At 48.0% G+C, this 22414-nt stretch overlaps 1 protein-coding gene across 1 annotated transcript; it reads left to right on the top strand.

Moving 5' to 3' along the window:
* Positions 1-970: 970 nt before the first annotated feature.
* Positions 971-21549, top strand: OIT3 (oncoprotein induced transcript 3). The gene is made up of 9 exons (XM_030951249.1): positions 971-1034; positions 4727-5098; positions 6088-6198; positions 9002-9124; positions 10998-11120; positions 15189-15349; positions 15858-16273; positions 19827-19926; positions 21247-21549. Exons 1-9 carry the CDS (start codon positions 971-973, stop codon positions 21433-21435), a joined length of 1659 nt encoding a protein of 552 aa, XP_030807109.1. The 3' UTR covers positions 21436-21549.
* The last annotated feature ends 865 nt before the right edge of the window (positions 21550-22414 follow it).

Genomic DNA, 22414 nt, shown 5'->3' with positions numbered 1-22414 from the left:
TGCCTGATTGTGTGATTACTGGAGGCTCAGCTGCACTCATTGCTGATGGAGAGCTCTTGGGGTGGGGTGAGAGGGAAGAACCCTTCCTGGGCTTGCTGTAGTTAAGAACACATTTCAGTGTGCTGCATCTAGAGCTTGTGGCTGTCACCTGTGACTCAGCCCAGTTTGGTTTGAGCTAGTCAGGAGAGGTTCTTAGCTACTCGGTTTTACACCAAAATTAACTCCATAACGTTGGGATTGATTTATTTTTTCAAGACGAGAGATTTGTAAGAGCACTGCAGAAAAGTGTCTTTACTTGCCTTGCTTGATAATCTCGCTGCAGTGGTCAAGTTATGTGACCAGGAGTGGCAAAGGCCTGTGTGTAGCCTAGGAACAGCTCATTTCCCTGGGGGACACCAGTCTTTCAGTTTGACTGATGTTCCCATTGTAGCTCTGCTCCAGGCACTCCTCTGCAATCTGTGCTCGGAAGGATCAGTGCTGCTCCTTTGGCCACTATTTCCTGCAGTTAAGGCTCCTTAGCTGGTGTTTTCTGCCTGGAGGCAGCCATGGAGTGGGACTTGTGGAAGGAGCACAGATAACAAGCACCCATCTGTTCTTCTTTTCCATCCCTTCGGGATGTCCGGGTGTCCCTGGTTAGAATTCTTCTCTGGATAAGATAGTGGAGGTGTCACCGTGGGGCAGTCAGGGCAGAAAACAATAGCAGGTCAAGTCCAAAAAACAAGATTGATCAGTGAGTACATCCCTGCTGTCAGTCAGGGGCAGAGCTGCTCTGGGGAGGTCAAGGCTGGAGCTGTAGCCCACGTCCCTTCAGCTTCTTCCTCTGATAAACTTCCAGGAGAGCAATCACACTTGCTCTGCTGGAAGCCTGGAGTCAGAAGCTCCACTGAGAGGAAAGCTGCAAGAGCCACAGCTGTACAAGGACTTTGAAGCCTCTGTCCCTTGAGTGGTGGCTCTTCCTTGGCTCAGTGGGATGTTCCAGTACTTGGTTTTCTGCATTTACTTTGTTGTTCAGCTCCAGCCGGTGTCTTTGATGGGTGAGTAAAGAGGCATTGCCTTATTTCTGTTTGCCATCTCTGAGGCTCACAGTGAGCCTTGGTATTCTTAGGTAAAAGACTGGAAGGTGGGAGAAATATCCCTTTTGTTTGAAGGTGATGTGAAATTCCTTCCAGTTGGAAAGATCCTTCTGTTACAGAGTGTGAAGTCTCCCATACTGGGAGAACCTCTGTTGCCAGGACACTGTGGGATTTTCCTCTCCCTTTGGAAGACAGACTCTATGAGTAGACATTATGCTACCTTTTCACCTGCTTCCTTGTCACAAATCTGAACTGCATTTAGTGCCATGAATGTAGTGCTGCTCCCTTTATTGCTTAGTTGTGCTGGAGCAGAGACCTCCAGTTACACAATGCACCCAGGATTAATCTCTGCAGCATGGGGCACTCACCAGTGCTTGCTGGAGCCTGATTTGTCCCCTGATTTGTCACCCAGTCTAGCTGCTACCATGTCAGTCAGAGAACTAATGATAGCATCAAGCTTACAAATGGAAAAGCTTTGCTTTGTAGCCAGTGCTTGTCAGCCTCAATTGCTCCAGCCACGCAAGAGGCATTGAGGAGGAAAATAATTGAGCCAAGAAAAATGAAAAGTAGTGAGCTGGAGACAGTTATTCATCTTGTGCAAACCCCCAAGCTTGTTGTTTGGGGAGAAGAGGGGAGAGGCTGATCAGTCACTTCTCTATTTTTGTGGAATTTTTTTTTTATTAAAAACTCAATTTAATTAATTGAAATGAAAAAACTGTGCTGCCAAAGACCGCTTGGTGTCTGCAGGGAGGCTGATGTGGGGCAGCACTGGCAGCCCAAAGATGGCTGTGAGGATGTGCAATGTTCCAAAGAGCACTGTCTGCTTTTTCTGCTTGTTTGCTTCCCCCTCACTCCTGCCAGAAGCTCTCAGGGGAATGAAAGATGTGAGGGAGTGCTACCTCAATTCCCCTGATGTGCCTTCTTCCAGCTCCCTCTGAGCTGCTGCATGTTCATCTCACTAAATGTTGCCTTTAAATTCTCTCCTGGATGTTTAGGGGACAATGTAATCTCCCTAGCTGAGCGTTCCCAGAGTCTGTCTCCAAAGGATATTTCATAATTACATGAAAGCTAATGAGAGTGTTGGTATTTTTAGTGCTGCCCAGCTGGGAAGCTGACAGGGCATTCCTGCTTCACCTCATTTGGCTTTTAACAGCACCAAAACCTTCTCATCTCAGTGACTCACCCTGAGGCCACACCAAGTCCTCTTGTGGAAACTGAGGGAAGCCCAGAGGAAGCTCTGCTCTACCTTTTCCTTGTGGGAGAAGTCAAACCAGCTTTTGGAGGATGGGATTCACAGCACTGCTGCTGCTGGCTGTGGGTAAGGGCAGGCAAGCAGAGGTGAAAAGGAGAGCTCAGGAGGGAATGCCTGGTGAATCCCATCAGAGATTCCCTGCTGCAGTCCCCTCTCTGCTGCTCAGGAGAACCAGGCTGGTTGTGGTGGCAGTGAATCAGCTCCTCTGCTTGTCTTTGAATTGTGGCACTGGAGATTCCTCCATAACCCAGATCCACGCTCCCTGTGCCAGCTCTGCAGCACTCCCGACTCTGGCAGCTGCTCCTGCCTTTTATGCTGGATTTGAGACTGAGCAAAATATATCTGTGGCTGAGGAAGGCATGAGAGATGTTATATTTGTGAGATGTTTTTACAAGGTAGCACATCTGTGGGACAGATATTTACAGAGGACACAGCTAAATAAGAGTGACTTGAAGTCTATTGTCTGAAGCACTTGTAGCTCCCACTTTAAAGTCAGTGAAACAAATCAAAATAACGAACCAGGATCATTTGTGTTTCTAAGAGAGCACAGTATTCCTCCCTCACTCAAACTCCATCACAATATTGTCAAAACAGCACAGCTTTAGAACTTCAAAAGAAATGTGCTGTGGAAGGTTGAGGCTGTTGCAGTCCAAGATGCATTTTGTCAGAGTGATTGGTTTTATTAGCCTAATTTTAGGAAATGGTAATCAATTTTCCTTACTCGGGGCGGTATTAGCATTCCTTTTGCTTAATGGGGAATTGCTTGTCATGGATAAGTTGTGCTTAATCAGGTATTAAATGTAAGGCAGAATGGAACCTCTGGACTTCCAGTGAGGAAGCTGCCAAATGAGGGTTAATTAGGAAGAGATTGAAAATTTAATGAACACTTAAATTCTTCATTTATGTTCTCCCTATGGTCCTCTCATATTTTAATTATTTGCAGAAGGTTCAGAAAGGGCTCTGGAAAGGGACACACTCCTTGAGCACTGCCAGGAAGTCCATGTGTTCATGTCTTGCCCCCACAAACACTCACTTCACTTCACTCACAAGCAGCTGATCTCCTGTGCAAACAGGAGGGTTTGTGGGCTTGCAAGGAACAGCTGTGTAGAGGGTTTAACGTGTTGCTCCCCAGAAGGTCCCAACTCAGACCTTCACACCCTCTAGATTGTAAGATAGTGATTAAAAAGGTTTGGCAGCTCAGCTGTGAGGGCTGACACTGGCTGTGGGTGGGTTTTAAAAGAGGCTGCATAACCTATTTGAGATATAGTCCTTTGTTCCAAGGCAGCTGGGAGAGTTACCAGTGACTTCAGGAGGGGCTTGCAGGTGCTCAGTTAGTCTTGACCAGAGAGTTTTTGTCCTAGGCCAGATCCCAGGGTGTATTTCCTATGGCAAAATCATTACCTGGACCTCAGATTTGCTTGTATCTTGTTTTTTCCCTGTCAGCTAAACAGCAAGTCAGACTGTTGCAGAATGTTTTAAGAGCTCTGTTAATTTATTTGTTCCTCCAAGACCTTTAAGGCAAGCTGTCAGGATTTTCCACAAGGCAATGGTGCTGGTATCACCTTTTCTCCCCAGGGCTGAGAAGAGATCACAATGGTTCTGTTAAGTCAGGGATGGAGGAAAAAAAAACACTTTTGTCATTATCCATTGTTGTAATGTGTTTTCATACCTTGTAATACTGTGTAATAGTTTTGTTTTGTATCCCAGTATTTTTCCCAAATGGTTTATCCCAGATTGTACCCCTTCCCTTTACCTGTGTAATCCCTTTCCTTTGCTGAGATCATCCCCAGATCCCCACCCTGGCTCTCTGTCAATCACTCAGCATCCCATCCCCTCCATCTAGAAGCTTCGTTCCAGGATGTCGAGTGATTAGCCAGAGGCCAGGGGTCAGCCCCCCAAGCATGCCCTGCACACTGTCCTAAATGTCTATGCCCCAGTACCCATCCCTTAGGGTCACTTATTGGTCAGTAAAATGTTATCAACTTTTGATTTCCACCTCCCTTTTGATGTAACCTTGGCACCTCTCCCAGGGCTCTCAGCAGGAGAGGTGTAGGTGTAGGTGCTCCTCAGAGCCCCTGAAATAAACCTTGGATTAACCCCTGCTAAGAGTCGGCCCTTTCATCTTCTGCCATTGTTCCAGCATCTCCTCTGCTGCAGGTGATCAGCCTGGCTGCCCTCTGTACCCCCAGGGATCAGCCTGGCTGCCCTCTGTACCCCCAGGGATCACCCTGGCTGCCTTCTGTACCCTCAGGCCATGGGAGAGTGCCCCCCTCCTGATGTTCACCATCTCGGGGCTGGCTGGGGTTCCCTCGATGGCACTCAGAGAGACCAGAACAATCCATGAACACCTCAGTTTGATACCTACCAGCCGTGTTGATATCTATCTGTGTGTGTGTCCCAGCCCTGGACCCCTGCTCCGCCTACATCAGCCTGAACGAGCCCTGGAGGAACACGGAGCACCGCATCAACGCCTCTCAGCAGCCCACGTGCGACAGCGGCATCGACGGCGAGTGGTACCGCTTCACGGGCATGGCGGGCGACGCCATGCCCACCTTCTGCATCCCCGAGAACCACTGCGGCACCCACGCCCCCCTCTGGATGAACGGCAGCCACCCGCGCCCGGCCGACGGCGTGGTGAGGCGCCAGGCCTGCGCCAGCTTTAGCGGCAACTGCTGCCTCTGGAACGCCAGCATCGAGGTCAAGGCCTGCCCGGGGGGGTACTTCGTGTACCACCTCAGCAAGCCCAGCGTCTGCTTCCACGCCTACTGCGGGCGTAAGTCACTGCCCTGAGCCCCCCTTGGTCCTCCCTGAGCCCCCCTTGGCTTCTCCAGGTGGTGGCCTGTCATATTGGAATTTAATACCAATATAGCCAGATGGAACATGCCTGGGCTCATCTGGCCCTTGCTGCTTGACCAAAGGTGGCAGCTGTGGTGGTTTCACCTCAGAGACACCTTTGGCTGGCTGGATGCTGCAGCTGGGCGCTTGGGACAAGTCCAGGCAAGCAGGAGCTCAGGTTTACCTCTGGCCGAGAGGCTTCAAGGCAAGGTGAAGGAAAGGAGTCAGTTCTGCTGGAGGGTTTGGATCCAGAGCTTTATTCCTGGCTCACAGGCCTCTGAATCCAGCAACAGCTCCAACAGAACCACGAACCCTAAGGCTGCTGTGTCTTTTAACCACAGGGAGAGGGGGAGGGAAGGGGTAGGGATCCCACCAACCAGGTAAGGGTGGGGGGCGAAGTCTCAGGGGACAAATGACACCTGGATGGCCCAATGTCCCCAGGGCTGAGTGGCATCTTTTGAACTTTGCCAATCACATGATGCCCTTTATGGAATGCCAAGATTGAGGGACAGCACTCAGCAAGGGGGCAAGGGAGGGGAAAGGAGAGGTGATTGGCACATCTGGGGAAAGAACTGGGATACTGAGATAGGCTATTACATCATACTGCAACACTGTCACATTCCAGCCATTGTACCTGCTTTGTTCCCCTAGCAGGATTTTTCATAGCTGACCTGGCCTCAGTGGTTTAATGCTCCCTGTGGGCCCTGTGGCTTGTCTTGGCACGCTACCAAAGTCAAAATTTGCATCTCTGCCTCGCAGTAATTAAATTCGATTGTTTCTCAGCAGCTTCAGCAGGTCAGCTTTCCCAATGTGGGCCAGGTCTGTAACTGAGGGGCTGCACACGGGGTGGGAAGCTGAAGGGACAAATCCTGTGTTTTCCTTGCATGCTCAGGGCTTTGTGCTGACCTTGTTCTTGTCGTGCCCTAGATTTTTATGACATCTGTGATGTGGTGGATTGCCAGGACTCCTGCCTGGACACCAGTGACTGCACGTGTTCCCCGGGTACGACACTCGGACCTGATGGCCAGACATGCCTTGGTAAGGGTGGAAATAAGCTGTGCCACTTGCTGATGCTTTCTTCCCTTTGGTTCATTGCTCACATCTCAGTCCCTTGCCTTACAAAGCACTATAAAAAATGACATATCCTGAGAGGACTTTTCCCCTTTGCTGCCTAGAACCAGGACTATGATTCTGTAAATGGTTCCAAGATATGACATCCCATGACTGCATCCATTCTGGTGCCCCTGGAGCTCCATGACTGTGAGGCTGGACTTGCTTTCTGCATGGCTCAGCTGCTGAAGGCAGTAGCAGAGTCTCTTTGCAAGATCATGGTGCAGGATTCTGTGGTGTCACTGTGGTACTCAGGAAGTGCTGTGCAGTCTGGCATTAGAGATTTCCTCTCACACAGTCTGTTGAATATCTCTCCTTCAAAAAGAAAATTTCTGGCTGCTGTAGGGCTGCACACTAAACTCCATCATACTTCCTGCCCTTTTGGGACATTGTCCGGGGCCTGGGGCTTGAGGAGACCTAAAATAAGTCCCACCACAGCTGCAATGGTTTTAGGTAGCGTGACAACAGGCTATTTAGGGATCTGGCACTTGGTGGCAGAGACCAGCATGGCCAGGGGGGAGGTGAGAGCAGAGTGAGGAATGTGGGCTTTGGAGATTTGTGGGGGAATCCTCTCTGAGGAGAGCTCTGTGGTTGTGTGTGTGGTGCTGGGAGAGAGTACCTGGACTGAGAGGTCAGGAAAATTATAGACAAATCATGGGGCTGGAAACAGGTGGCTCTTGGGGAGCTGCAGAGCCACACGGATGGATAGGGAGAGGAGGGAGGAAAGGGTGTTTGGGGGAGGAGGAATCTCTTCTGTCACTTGATTTGGTGGTGAAGCTGAAAGCAGAGTTGGTCCAGGAGGCTGTGTGGCAGGTCAATCTGCTCCATAGGGGCTGCACCTGACAAAGCAGCCATGGGTGGTTTCTTTCTTCACACACCTCATGTCTGTGAGCATCAGGGCAGGCCCCACAGCCATTCCAGTGTGTGGAAGGAGCAGCCTGGTCCTGCTGCAGAGTTACACTTGCTCCCAGTGATTCTGGGGAAGGCTTTTGCTTAAGCAGCTCCACTTGTCTGCAGCCAAGTGGCTGACTGAGCTCTCTCAGATAATTAAAAGCATTTATTGGCTGCTTCTGTGCAAGCCTTCCAGTCACAGAAGTGCCCTTGACAAGCACTAGCACTCAGTGAATGTGTAGCAGGCTCAGGGGAAAGGATTTCCTACAGCAGAGAGGCACACAGGAGTCCTGAGCCTGTCTGTGTGTGCTGCAGCTGCTTTCATCCCCCCACGAGCAGGATTTCTGCCCTGCTGCGTCTCCTCGAGATTCCCAGGTGGCACAGCACCTCAGCTGGAATGCTCACACTGCTTCACCTGCCTGGAGCCTCTCTTGTGTGGCTCCATGGTCTTTCCAATAACTTTCTGTTGTGCTGAGTAATTGTGCAATCACATCTCTGAGAGCAACTGTGCCCTGCTTATGGAGAAACCAAATAAATCCCTCTTTGTCTTTCCTAAACAGAGAATGTGCTTCCTTTCCCAGCTCCCCCTAAGAGGGGGACTGAAGCTGCTGCAGTGATGCAGCAGAGCAGCTGTGGCTGCCCCATCCCTGCAATTGTCCAAGGCCAGGCTGGACAGGGCTGGGAGCAATGTGGGATAGTGGCAGGGGATGGAACAAGATGAGCTTTAAGGTCCCTTCCAACCCAGACCATTCTGTGAAGGCTGAGCAGCTCTGTGCTTCTCCTCAGTACATTAGATGCTTTAAATCCCAGAGCAGAGCAGCTGATCCTGAGTTGCATTTTCATTTAGGGGTTAAATAAGGTCTTAGACTTCCTGTCAGGCATCCACCAACTCGGTGCATTGCCTTTGACTTCTTCAAGGCCTGGATCCATGTTCTACTAAGCCATGGTTAAAAGCAGCTCAGCCCTGTCCCAATCCAGTCTCAAGACAACTAGAAGTTGTCCCAGAAGTGCTGCTTGTCACCACTGGGGAAGAGCAGGGACAGAGAACTGTGTGTGCTGTAGAACTTGGAAGGATCAGTCAGGGGAATTTCTGGGCCCAGCCCTTGACCAAGACAATCTCTAGGCCCTTGTAACAACATCTCCATGCCTTTGCCAGTAGCCCTTTCCCTCTTCACCTTCTGTTTTTAAGCAGCTTTAGATTTATTTTTAGAAGGGAAAGTGTGGAGCCTGTCACATGTGTGAAAAGCAGTTTGTGGGAGTCTCCTGGACATGCTTCCTGCCTCCCAAAGCAAGGCACCAGCCAAGCCTTTGGCTAAAAATACTCAGTTCACATTGCTTGTGGAAGGAGACACCACCAGCAGCTGCCAGCTGTGGGTTCTGTGCATGTGTGGGACCACAGGTACCTGAGAGAGCTCATCTCTGACCTGCCTGTTAAAATGGTACTTTTCTTTTTTCTTGGTTTTAAGCTTCTGACACCTAATAAATGCCAGCTTCTAAGCTGTTTTGATGAAACCCCATGTGAACCTGAATTGATAACCTCAGCATCCTGGCCTGCCTAAGAGAAATCCTTCATTTTGTGGCTCAGCAAGAGCAATGTCTGTCCCTTTCTCTCTGTTTGATTTGCTTTTTGTACACAGAGATTAAATCAGGTTGAGGGATTAGAATCTCAGAGAACAAAGAAAAAAAAAGAAGGGCACACAGACACAGAAGCCACTTTAGCTTTTAAAAAATAGTTAGGAGCAGTTTTCAGAGCTTTACCAAGATATTCAAAAGCCACTGTCAGTGTTACTACTTGTAGTGAGATTATTCACTCCATTCCAGAGCTGTTTTTTTTTTTCAGATGAAAATGAGTGTGAGCAGAACAACGGGGGCTGCAGCGAGTTCTGCGTTAACCTGAAGAATTCCTTCCGCTGCGAGTGCGGGGTCGGCCGCACGCTGGGCAGTGATGGCAAAACCTGTGAAGGTGAGGCTTCAGCTCCCACAGGCTGCTGGAAACTCTGTAAATCATTCCCTTGCAGCACTGGCTCTCTCTTGGCTCCTTGCACCTGGGATTAAATGTCACTGATATCACCTCTGTGCTTGCCAGAGAGGTTGACACTAAAATATCCTTCTAAGCAAGCAGAGAGAAATCTCCTTGTTGTTCTTGCTGCCTTGTCCATTTCTGTTAACATTTGCTTGTGTGTATCTCCATGGGGGAAAGGCAGCAGTGGATCTGGAAGATTGGTGTTCCAGGCAGAACTTGTTGCTGGAGTTGTTGGGATTTGGCTCTGGAGATTTGTGGGATAGAGTTTTGTGGGGGCAGATTTAGCAGCACTGGGTTTGGCAGCTCACATTAGGTATGGGGCAATGCCATGACATTAGACTAGAGCACGAGGATCACTTTAGCCTCCCAGGATAGAGATTGAGGAGAGGGGATGCCAATCTTCAGACAGAAGTTAAATTTGGGATTAGGGCAGCATTTTGATCTTTGGTGTCTGTGGGTTCTGCTGCTCCGTGCTCTTTGCTGCAGTTCCTTCACAGTGGTGGCACAGCCAGGTTGAAAACCCTTGATAAATTTAGACTGGTGGCTTAAAGACCAAATTGTGGGCCTGATGTGTTGTCACTAACAATGTACAAACATCCCTGAGCAGAAATAGGCAAACCCAGCAGAAATTGATGTGTGCCTGATGGTTTCTGTGGTGAGCTGTGGAAAAGCAGTGTGCCTCCTCACAGCAAAGCTGCTGTGTGCTGTTCACAGACACTGTGGGGCCTCAGACAAGGAAAACAACTACAGATGTGCCTCACTTTTCAGCTATCAAAAGAGCTAAATCTGCTCTCTGAGCTCTGCTGGTACATCACTCATCCAGGCAGTGACACCTTCCTGGGAAATGCTGCTGTGCAGAGTGCTCCTTAACTTACTTGTCAAGGTGTGTGTGGGGCCAAAAATGGTCGGTGGGCTCTGTCCCTGCCACATCCAGCTCTGAGCTGCTGGGGCATCACAAAATGAGCTGTGCAATTTTTATTCCCAAGTGCTGCACTCTTCTGACAGGGCTGGAATAGTCTGTTTGGAAACTCATTTGTTTCTGCCATTCCCCAAGCTGGCTTTTAGGGCCTTTGATATATCATTTAATTTCCCTTCTGTACGAAGGATGGTGCCTTTCTCAAGTTTAACACTGCTGCTGGGGATTTTTACAATCTTGTTAGTGAGTTTTATTTCTGAAGATGTATCCTCAGTTTTGTGAGCTGGTAGAGAATGGGATGTGAGGTGTGAGCCACCTCACAGCTTGTTGCTAAAAAGAACAATGCAGGAGATGCAGCTTGATTACATGAGCTGGTGAGGCTCAGTAGAGTTTAATTTATCTCAAAATTTACATTATGATGCTTTACCCATTGCTTTGACTCAAATGGAGTTTGGGCTGTTATTTTCCATGCATTATATAGGACTGAGTGTGGGATTTCCATTCTTTACATTTCAGTGAAAACCACACAGATTTCTACTGGCAGGCTCGGGGAGAAATATTTTATGTTTATGATTTGCTTATCTCATGTTCTGTTATTTTACTGAGAAGAGTAGTACTCATTTAGCATATTCATCCCAAAGGGTTAAAACAATCAAGCATTAAGGTTATTTGAAAGAAAAAAATCATGATGCTAAAGTACAATTAAAAAAGGGGTTTACACCTCATTTTCTGGGAAACAAACTGTTGCCTTTAATTGTAAAAGTACAATTAAAAAAGGAGTCTCCACCTCATTTTCTGGGAAACAAACTGTTGCCTTTGAGGTGTATGGTTCAGACTGTTGGTTGGCCAGGAGTCTGTGGGGGCTGCAGGATGTGCTGATTTTCCTTTCTTTCCCAGAAATTGAAGGCTGTCACAATAACAACGGAGGCTGCAGCCATACCTGCATTGAAGTGGAAGGCACCTACCAGTGTGAATGCCCCAGGGGACTTGTTCTGGCCGAAGACAACCACACTTGCCAGGGTAGGTCAACAAAATCTCCCTGGCAGCCTCTGTCCCCCGAGAGAATGTCTGAAGGAACTTTTCTTCTTGGTTTTTCTGTCTTCTCTTAGTCTGTCCTTCCCAGGTGGGTTAATGGAGCTTTGTTACTAATGACAGACCATCCAAAGGTGAGAGCCTGAAGATGTTGCTCTTCTCTCCAAGCAGAACAGCCACAGGGCCCAGCTTGAGTACACCTTGCATCACATTAATTGTAGGGCAGTGTTCCCTTATGACAAATACTGCTTAACATTGTGTTTGGAGTTTGTTTTCACAAACAGGACAGGACTGCTGGGGTACAGTCCTTGAGCTTTTATTGCAGCATCACCCTTATTACATGGTTGAGACAATAGAAAGATGGCAAAAGCTCATGTACAGCCAGCAGCAGCCAAAGATTTCTTTGTTACAGAACATTTTTAAAACTTCCTAGCCAATAGCTAATAAGAGCTAAAGCTCACAGACAATTGTTCTAGCCAGTTACTAAAAGCACATGTATACCTGCTTCACACAGTGCTTACTTTTCTTCTTTCTATTAACAATACACAATCATTCATTATTAAGCTTAAAACCTTCTACTACCTTGCTAAGCATGTTTTCCTGCAGTCTTAAGGTAGCCAAGCCTAAAACTCAAGCTATTGTTTAATGTCCTTGCTTGCTATACCATTGTAACTTTCTCTACTTTCAGCCTTTGCAGCTGCAGCTAGTTCTCTGTTCTTTCTGTTTCTCAGGCCTGCTTTTACAGCTTTCTGGAAATCTTCTTACCTTTGCTATTTCCCACAAACATCTCCCATTATACTGCTCTGTGCACACCCCTGACAAATTTATGCTGTTAGAGCTGTCATTTTCCATGCTTCAAAATTCAAACTCTCAGCTAAAGCTGTCCAGTCCTTTCCAAGAATGAAGTTAAAGAGAAAGGCATGTTTTTTTCCAAGTGTGCCATTCCAGTAAACATTCCTGTGCCTTGAAGCAGGGCACTAGCTTTGATATTAGGTGGTCCTGCTGCCCCTTGGAAAAGTGCCCAGGATAGCATCCAAAAATTGACTGTTGCTCCTGCTGTGTAGAGGCCAGGGCAGCGTTATCCTTGGAGAACCTTCCATCTGAATTTTCCCCAGGGAGTCCTTCATGCTGAGTCACTTGTGCCTATGGCATGCCCATGGAATAAACAAGCTCCCTGTTTTTTTGCAAAGATTTCTTTTGCAAATACATCCAGGCTACCAGCAGTCTGGTGTTGCCTGGTGTGCTCAGAGAACCTCCTGCAGTGTGATGTGCCACAGAGTGCCCAGACATCAGTGTGAGGGACAGATCAGGGCTTCATGGTGGCCAAAAGGGCAGGTATGCCTCAGAGAGGAAGTTGGAATGGTTCTGCTTGATGGATTGTCTGCTTTATAAACTTTTTAGAAATGCAGGGCTCCCAAGGGTGGGCATTGCCCACTTGGGATCCAGCAGTGGAGGTGAGGGTTTCCAAGAGCTGTGATCACACTCACTGATTGAAGTTCTGGTTGATGGATACAGGCCAGAACAGAGTGATGGTTTTCAGTCCTGGGCCCCTGAGGCAGCCCCAGCAGGGCTGCAAGTCCTGGATTTCCCAGCCAGGGTTTCTGCTGCTGGTGAGGCTGCTACTGAGAGCAGCAGCACTGCTGGGAGCCAGGCTGGGATCAGGATACAGCATCTCATAAAGTGAAATTGCCTGTTCTTTTGCATTCATCAGTTTATGTCCCCATACTGTGGCCTGCAATTCTGAGCAGATAGGGAACTGTACCACACAATTTTTTGTGACACCTAATCAGGTTTATATTGGTTCAATTAACAGTGCAGGGTAGGCACAGTAGCCTGAAGCAATTGGATCTGCAGCCTCTCCAACCTCCTCTGCACTGTCTCCACGTTCAGAACAAACATTAATAATCTTCCACAGAAATCAGAATCTACAGGCTGCAATTTTTCCATAAAGATACCAGCCAGGAAAATACTTGGAATTTTGCAGATCATCCTGGAATTTTGCAGCCCATCCTATTCCTAAAGAGTAGGGATGAAATGCTCTTCTCCCCCATCCCCTGCCCGAATTTTTGTGCAGGTAAGCAGGATTCATGTTTGTAGCAGTGGGTCAGGGCTCCCCAGCACCAGAGAGCCTGTTCTGCTGAGCAGTCTGTGCAGGGAGATAACCTCTTCTCCAAGCAGCAGCACTTCGAAAGGCCAAGGAAGGAGCCAGAGGCTGGAATATGGTGCCAATAACAACAGCAGGCAGAGAAATGAGTGTTGGACTTGCCATAGAAGCTTCCTCCCAGGGGAATGTGCTCAGAGACATTGGTGCAAAACAGAGCTTAAAGTGGAAATGAGGAGGCTTTCCTAGTTCTCAGAGGTGCTCTGAGAAGTATGAGGTGAAGAACTAAAATGTTTGGCTGGCACACACTGGGTGTTTACCCAAATAGCCACGAGCTGGCTTGAGTTAAGAGGTTTCCTTCCCTTGTTTCTGTGTCCAGGTGGTGGAGGGCACACAGCTCCTGCAGCTCCAAAACACAGGGAAAATGGAATCTTTTCTTTCTCCCGCTTTGTGCCAGTCAAAGACATGTAGAAACAGAGAGATCCTGAACCAAATCAGTCCTGAACTTCAGAGAATTGCAGTTGGGATCCAAATCTCTTGCCCTGAATGTCACCTTTATAAAAGCAGCACAGTTTCTTATTTATCAAGGTAGTGCTAGAACAGCGAGTCCTTAAATCCAGATGGAGCCAATCAGTTCTCCAAAGGGTGTTCCTCTCTGTCTGCATTGTGCTGTGTTCTCCAAGTCCCTTTGTCTGCTCCTGAGCTGTGCCATTTGACATGCTCAGTTATTCCCACTTGCCTTCTGCTGCCAGTGGAAGGAAGGTTAAGGTAATTTTTAGTTCTTTAAGCTTCTGTTCTAACCCAGCAGTGTCATTATGGGAACATATTGCTTTGGGCACTCTGCATACATTTTAGCATATCACTTTGAAATGATCATCTTCTAATCAAAAATCCTCCCTGAAGGTACTCAGAGGCTTTTGGAAATACCTGAGCTGGGACAGGGAAATTTTTAAAGGGGGTTGAAATGCCTGTTTTAGAAGTGTGCCTTATTTCAAATATCCAGAATCTTAAATTATGTAATTAATGACTGAAATTAAGGGAAGGCAGGTCACAGGAATGTCAAGGATGGGACTGCAATTAATTTTGGTGAAAATCTCGGGAAACCGGTATATTTGCAAAAAGGTTTTGTCGTGGGGTTTTAAAATATAATAAATGTAAATCCTGCAAAAGATTTGGTTTTTCTGGCTGAAACCAGAATATATGCCACCAGTATGTTTGTCCTGTCTCCAACTGAACTGAATAATCCTAAGGAATACATGTACAGCAACTACTTTTTTATTGAAGATTATTCTCTCTTCTTTCCTTTTTTATTTTGTCCAAGGTCTGTTTTCTCCTGCTTCTTATGTAATGAAATTTTAATTTAAAAAATTCACACGGAGGCCTGTATTAAAATTTAAAGGTTGGAAGGAGGTGGAATGAGTGAGCTAATTGGGTTTGTTTGTCAGAGCTGGGTTTATTGCTTATAAAAATATTATTATGGCATTTTGAGGTGCTTCCATTTTAGCTCACTATCTATATTGAATTGCTCTGCCTTGTTTCACCATGTTCTGGGTTTGATGTAAAATCTGATTAAGGGTCTTAAAAAATGGCTTTGCCTGGGGTGTTGTGAATTTGATACCCATATCTGGCAAAGGCTCTTCCCAGGACATCACAGTGCAAGAGATAGCAACCAAATCTGTGCTGAGGTGGAAACTCCAGCTAAGTTTCTGCTGCAAGTGCAGTGATTGTCTTCATTGTTTTCTGCTTTCTGCATTGCTGTGGCTGGAGAATTTGGGGCAGTGGCAGCTCTGGTTTGTGTTGTGTAGGTGGGAATGCAAGGTGGGTGGTCAGGTTACTGTGGTAGGATCATAATCTATGATTCCCCTTTTATTTCCCCAATTACAACTGGTATAACTCTTCCCAGCTCACTGGTAGGTTCGTAGTGCAGACTGTTATTCTGGGGACTTCTCTTGCAGTTCCAGTGCTGTGCAAGTCCAGCTCTATTGAGGTGAACATCCCAAAGGACCTGGTTGGAGGCCTGGACCTTTCCCTCATCAACACTTCATGCAAAGGCGTGTCCAATGGCACTCATGTCAACATCCATTTCTCCCTGAAGTCCTGTGGAACCGTTGTAGATGTATGTATATATGGAATTACCTGCTGCCCAGTCTCTGGCATCTGGGGATTTGGCTGTGGCTTGCTTGGGGAACAAAGTACATGATGGTGCAGCTGATTTAGCTGCACCCTCAGAGTTGCCAGAGTGGATCTGGGCTGGCATTCCACAGTCAGAGAGCTTGTTCCATCTCCCCTCCAGCAGTGAGTGTCTGACAGCATGGGTGCTGCTTTCTGCTCGCCTCCTGCTTCACAAGGGTGCAAGGAACAAGTGTCCTGTCTGCTAAGACAGATTCTGCCTCCTGATAATGTTTGAAAGATTAAACTGGCAGCTGGTCAATGGCTGACCTTAGCAGAGGGGTAGCAGAAGTGTGGTGCATTGCAGCTGCCAGCAGACCGAGGTCCTTAGTTGGTCTGTAAGGATGAGCAGCATCACTCTGATTGTGGGCTGTCAATTCACAAGCTGCCCTTCATTGGCTACTCTATCAGCCCAGAGAGGTCTTTCTCAGTGATCTCCCCTTTCTTTGCTGCAGGTAATCAATGACAAAATCATTGCCACCAACCTGGTGACTGGCTTGCCCAAGCAGACCCCGGGGAGCAACGGGGACATCATTGTGCGCACCAGCAAGCTGCTGATCCCGGTGACCTGCGAGTTCCCGCGCCGCTACACCATCTCCGAGGGCTACGTGCCCAACCTCAAGAACTCTCCCCTGGAAATCATGAGCCGCAGCCAGGGCGTCTTCCCCTTCACCCTGGAGATCTTCAAGGACAAGGACTTTGATGAGCCCTACAGGGGTGACCTTCCCACCCTCAAGCTAAGGGACTCCCTGTACTTTGGGATTGAGCCCCTGGTGCACGTCAGTGGGCTGGAGACGCTGGTGGAGAGCTGCTTTGCCACCCCCACCTCCAAAATTGACGAGATCCTGAAATACTACCTGATTCAAGATGGGTGAGTTCACTGTTCCCTCTCTTGCTGGCAATTTAGAGGGAATTGGCAGTGGGGCTGAGTTGTCTGTGTGATGCAGGAAACACTATCCTCCTCTCCACAGCAGCCTGTCTGTCCTGGTCACAGCAATCACCAGCAGCCATCAAGCTGAAACTACCTCTCTCATCAAAAGTAATTGGGAGAAACAGTGGGAGGCAGTGAGAGAGGTTCCTCTGAGTACAGCCTTTACAGGGTGTATTTCCCTGTCACTAGCCTTGTGGATAATTGAGTTGGCTCCTGTAGAAAAGATTCTCATTCCTGATACCCTCTCTCTGCCAGCCACAGAGTGCCAAGCCAATGTGCAGAACCCCCATGGCCATGTGCTGCTGCCAGGCAGCTGCTGCAGCAACTGGAGAAAGTTTCTTAATTTTCTCATAATGGCCTCATTACAGCATGAGCCAGAAGAGCCCATTGCTAGTCCTGGTAGGAGCTGCAGGACAATCCCTTGCTTTGCTCTCCCTGATGCCTGTCACTGCAATAAACTTAGGGTCTTTCAGTTTGGCTGTCATTTTTTGAGGTATTTGGGGTTAGTGATCGTTCCAGGATATGCTAAAAATAATTTTGTGCAGTTCTGTGGGTTTACTGTTGTAGTGGTTTTTGCACCAGAGGTTTGGGGAGCCTTGCTGTGGGCTCAGCTGTGGCTCCTGAGATGATCACTCTTTTGAGACACTTCTTTGGGTGCTGAAATGACTGTCCCATGCTACAGCATTGCTCTGGAGTGTTTGCATCCAGCTGCTTAACCAGAGAGGTCTGAGGAAATTGTCGTGAGGCAGTCTGCTGTCCTCTAGGGAGGGAAATCCAGCCAAAGGAATATCTAAGACATACCCAAGAGTTGTAGCCTGAGAGTCCAGAGACTGTGCTTGTGTAAATCCTGTATGTTCCTGCCAGACCATTTAATGATGACAACAATCATGTCCTCAGCTGCCAGACTAAATCATCCACTGTTACAGCTGCTGCTGGCAAGTCCTGTGTGCCTGTCTTGTAGCAAAAGGGTCCTGCAATGTAAAGTACCCAAAAATACTGTTTTCATTTCCTTCTGACAGAGGATTCAGCATTAGCCTGCTCTCCCTCTCTCCTAGGCTGCAGTCCTTCTGTGCCCAACATTTCTGGGCTTTATGAGCAGATCTGTAATGGAAAAATTGATTTTATCAACTCCCTGGCTTGGCTGTTTCCCATGGACCCTTCACAGAGTCAAGGCCTCAAACATTCATTTATTTCTCCCCATGAGTGAAAATGATGGGATTCAAAACAGCAGCCAAAACCTGAGCTGGATAGAGAAGGGAGAAGGCAGGAAATGTCATCTCTTGATTTCACCACAGCATTGGTTGGAGGATTTATGGCACCAGCAGTCCCTTGGTACCTGCAGAGGGCATTAAAACTTCACTGAAGGGAAAAGTGCTCCACTCTGCAGCCATCACTGCAGGCCCCAGTGATTCAAAATTAAATGAATGCACTGCTAAGTTGTCCCTGCTCCAAACACTTCTGTAATAACTCAGTTTCCTTCTGGAAACCCAGCCCCAAAAGCCCATGGCAACCTAAAGATGGGATTTTTGTCTCAGTTTATATAGGATCAGACCTGCAAGAGTTAACTGCATAATCCAAAGGGAAACACTGTTTATATTGGAGGGGATATACCTTGGACTGAGGAATGGGAAAATTCCCTCTGCTGCTCTCTTCCCCGTTAATTCCCTCTCTCTGAAGATAAAGTGGAGCCAAGGCAGTGACCGATGGCACAGCTGATAACGCTGGAGCTCCCTGGGGCATCTGGAGCCAGCTCATGTCACTGCTGAGGTCAGGAGCTGTGCTCAGCAGAGCGCTGGCTGGTTAAGGTAGTTCCATTGCAAAGCCCATCTTCTTATGCCCTCAGGCTGCCCTGTTTGTTGGTCTGTGAGGTGGCTATTTCATTGTGCAAGCCTTCCTTTCAGCCTTCCAACCCTGAACAAGAGGGTCAGAGCACAGCTGCCACGGCACTGCCACTCTGCTTCCCAAACCTAGGCACATTATGCACAGGGATAGGGTGGTTTTCCCCATATCCTGACCAGGCCCACCCCTTTTCCTTCCATACCTGTCTCTTCTCACCTCTCCAAAGTGGGCAGCAGGGTCTCTGGGGGTTTCCTAGCAGAGTGGGATGTGGTCTGGCCCCACAAATGCGAAAGGAGTTGCCCTTGTGACTCATGAGGTTTCTGTGCTGGTTTTGTCTACGTATCTCTGACTCCTTGGTGGTGTTCTTCCACTTTCCCTCTCCCTAGCCCCAAACCAGTAGGTTTCCTTCCTCCAGTGTGGAGAACCTTTGGAGAGCCTGGGATTTAGGAGTCAGTTTGAGGCAGTGTCCAATAATCATCACAGTTTATGTGCTCACAAATGAGAATGTAATTGTGTAAGTTGATTTCATGGCCCTAGAGCTTGGCCACTCACCTATGAAAAGTCTTTAGCTGTCGTTCCTTACGAGCAGATGCCTTGTTTAAAAAGGAATTTTGACAACACAGAGATTCCAAAGAGCAGTTCTGCCTTCCCTTCAATGAAGACAGAACTGCTCTTTTACATGTCAAATATCAGCATTGCTGACAATGCCATGCACATTTCTCGTGTATAGATGGGAGCTGAAGCTTGCTGCAAGAGCAAGGCTTTGAGCTACACCAGTATCTCTTGTCTCTTCCACCACTGCTTTATTGGATTTTTAAAAATACCTTTCAAAGTCCACAGTTTTGGAATGAACTTGCTAGAAAGGATGAGCTGCATTGCAATGCAATTCCACAGCAGCATCAGGGCCTCTCAAGATGCCCAAGGCCTTGCAATAATTATCAGTAATTATTGAGCCACCATAACTTTTTGTCTGTCAAACTCTAAATAGGCTGTAATGGTTTAAAAATGCACTGCACCTGGAATGTAGCTTGTTATAAAAGCAGCTTATTTTCTTGCAGTTCTGTGACCTCTTTTACAATCACGCATTGCTAGTGATGGAAAAACTGAAATTATAAATTTTTGGTGTAGTGAATTTGAGCTGTTTGACCAAATCCAGCAGGAAGAAAAATGTAAATTATACTAAGCAAAGTAAATCTGGATTTTTGTTTTCATCATCTGTCATATTTTAGTAATGTGGGTGCAGGCTGCTTCATTTTAAGCATAATTTATGTGCATATGTATGTGTATACAGTGAGAGCATGGCACATTCTGAAGTGTATAACACTGCAGGCTGTTGCACAGGGAGGTGAATTGAGGACAGGCTTGCCTGCAGCTCACTGGCAGTCCCTCTCTGAGGGGCCTGGGCCACGTCCTGCCAGCCCTCTGCTGCTGAGCTGTTCCCTGTCTGGAGATGCTATTAGCAATGCTGCTCTTTTCCCCCATCACTCCCAACTTTCCTCCTGTGGCCAAAGAGGAAGTAGCAGAAATGGTAGCTGAGCCTGAGAGAACCAATCCCTCCTTTTCTTTCTCTGGTTAAGTAGGCTGGAATGTCTCTTCTCTTTCTTTTTTCCATTTCTGGGAAAGCCATTAAAGCCTATCCCTCTGCTCTCCTCAGCTGTGTTTCTGATGATTCCGTGAAGCAGTACACGTCAAAGGACCATCTTGCCAAGCACTTCCAGGTTCCTGTGTTCAAGTTTGTGGGCAAAGACAACAAGGTAAGCTCAAAACTCAACTCTTAGGTATCTCATCAGCTCTGATATGACTGAGGAGCCTGAGCACCAAGTTGGAAAAGGGTATGGAACTGCTGGCCCAAGGCAGGTGCTGCTGTGCCTGTTCCAGCAGTTGCACCTTACAGCAGCCTGACAAAGGTACTTCAGGAGAGATTGATCAAAACAACTAAAATTAAAATATGAAGGACAGTTTTGGAACATCAATCCACAGCAGGCTAAAATCATTGTTGCTGCCATGGTGGTCTTGGTGGCCCCTTGTTTGCTGGGTGAGAGAAGTATTCTCAGTCACCAGGCACATTTCACAGTGCCCTGTCTTTAAAACGACACAGTTTTTAGTTTGGGATCTCTTCAGCCTTGTGTCTTCTCTAGCTCTTGGGGGTACAGATGCCAGCACTCCAGACAGAAGGCCACCATGCTGCTTAATTCAATGTGAGACCAGGCTGTCTGTCTGGGGCAGCAGCTCTGTAGTGGGAAGCCAGTGGAAGGATAATGCCCTTTTCCTAATGCAAATAGCTTTCCTTTCTGTGTTGGAGGAAATTGGATCTTCCAGTCATTGTTATGCTCAGCCAACGCTGCCTGCTGCAAAAGGGATAAAGCTGCTGCTCCAGCTACTGGAGAGCCCCAGTAGGGTTAAAACAGATGAGATCTTCTAAAATTCAGAAATTTTCCTTGGCTTTCTGATTAGCCCTGCTGCCTCCAGCCTGCATCCTCCCATCCTGCACAATGGATTCTGCTTCAAACGCCTGCAAGTCTTTGTGGCTGCTGCTTGCAGGGATCTTGCTTGCTCTCCTGGTCATTTACAGGGCAGGGGGCAGCAGTCCTGTCCCTGCCTGTGCTGTGCAAGGAGAAAAGGCAGCTCTCTCCTTGCTCTTTGCATTCTCTCTCTTCCCTCAACTTAGCCCCTCATCACCCTCCTTTTCCCCTTGGTTTCCTGGCTTTGTTTCCCCAGCTCACTTGAAATTCTCTTGCCCATCTCCATCAATCCTTGTGAGGCTTCATGCATTCTTGACACGCAGCTCCTACCAGTCTGTGTGAGCTCTTCCAAGCTGATTCCTGCCGTTTTCATCCCTTCATCTGGAGGATCATTTCCCACCTTCTATCCCTTGTCTCCCCACTGTTGCCTCTGAGACCTGAGCCAGGCTCTCTGGAGAGGGCACACAAGGAAACAGACGGAGCGGCCGCTGTGGCTGGGGGCGGCGAGGCTGGACACGGACCGTGTGCCAGGGGCATGCTGTGGCACACAGGCAGCGGTGCCAGTGGTCCCCAGGGCTGTGCCCTGACCGTGTGCTGTGTTCCCCCCCTCAGGAGGTGTTCCTGCACTGCCGCATCCTGGTGTGCGGGGCGCTGGACGAGACCTCGCGCTGCGCCCAGGGCTGCCGGAGACGCGTGCGCCGGTCGGCCGGGCAGCGGGACGAGCAGCAGGACGAGGAACCTGTTCACGTGGCAAACCACCTCCTGACAGGAGGCCCCATCAGGATCGACTTTGAGGACTGACACCCACCCTCTGGAACAGCATCCCTGGCCTTCCTTATCACTGCCTTCTCTTGTGGTTGTTTGAGAAACCAGAGGTATTTGTTAAAGCCCCGCTTGAACCTCAGGACTGATTTCCTTAACTCTGTGATGATTATTTGTCAAGTGGTTTGGGCCCACGAGGCAGCCCTTGGAATGTGACCTGGATTGCAGAACAGTTTGGTTTTACCTGCATTTCTCCCCAACAATCCTTTAGCTGAAGGGACCCTGTTTCTTTGCAGGCCGGAAGTGTTACCCAACTTTGCCTTCCCCTACATCCACCTACAGGCCCCAGGACTGTTTGTCCTTGACTAAACAAATGTTATTCAAGCCCTTCTTGCATCAGACAGTACAAATAGTATCATAGCTGAGTGTGTTTGCTGTGCAGCTCTGTGAGTGATGCTGAAGATTTCAGGTGACTGTTAATAAAAACCTGTATAAAATATATCTCATCATGTGTAAGTTCCTTGGAGCAATGCAATTGTCATTACAGGCAGCTAAAGCTCAGCTCTATCACAGGCACATTTAAATGGGATTTTAAATAGCAAAAGGTATTTAATGAGATTTGATTTTTTAGTGGCTTTTAATAATTACATGAAGTTTGATAGTGTTTCCTCCTGTATTTAGTGTATCATTATTCTTCTCCCTCTTCTCCCACCACCAAAAATGCCTTTCCTAAGTGCTACTGTAGCACCTTGATTGTAAGAAAACCACCATTAAACATCTATAAACACCCCCCTCCCATGTGTGCTGCTGCCAAGAGTTTGTCTGGAAGTTGTGATGCATTGCCCTGGTTAGCGAGGCCGTTGTTCCAACAGAGGATTAGAGGAATGCACATTAATTATTCATAGCAATCATTGGTGCTGTGGGCAGTTCTCAGGACTGGGCTGTCCCCAGTCAGCCTGGTGACAGGAGACACAGCAGCATTGTCTGAGTGGCCATGGCAGGGTACACAATTACTGGT

The sequence above is a fragment of the Camarhynchus parvulus genome, chromosome 6, assembly GCF_901933205.1.
Source record: "Camarhynchus parvulus chromosome 6, STF_HiC, whole genome shotgun sequence".
Classification (NCBI taxonomy): domain Eukaryota; kingdom Metazoa; phylum Chordata; class Aves; order Passeriformes; family Thraupidae; genus Camarhynchus; species Camarhynchus parvulus.
This window is presented reverse-complemented; position numbering and strand designations above follow the sequence as displayed.

Coding starts and splice junctions, on each gene's coding strand:
- OIT3 (XM_030951249.1), top strand. CDS start 971: ATGTTCCAGTACTTGGTTTTCTGCATTTACTTTGTTGTTCAGCTCCAG. Junction 5,099..6,087: donor CTTCCACGCCTACTGCGGGC/GTAAGTCACTGC, acceptor GTCGTGCCCTAG/ATTTTTATGACATCTGTGAT. Junction 15,350..15,857: donor CCTGTGGAACCGTTGTAGAT/GTATGTATATAT, acceptor TCTTTGCTGCAG/GTAATCAATGACAAAATCAT.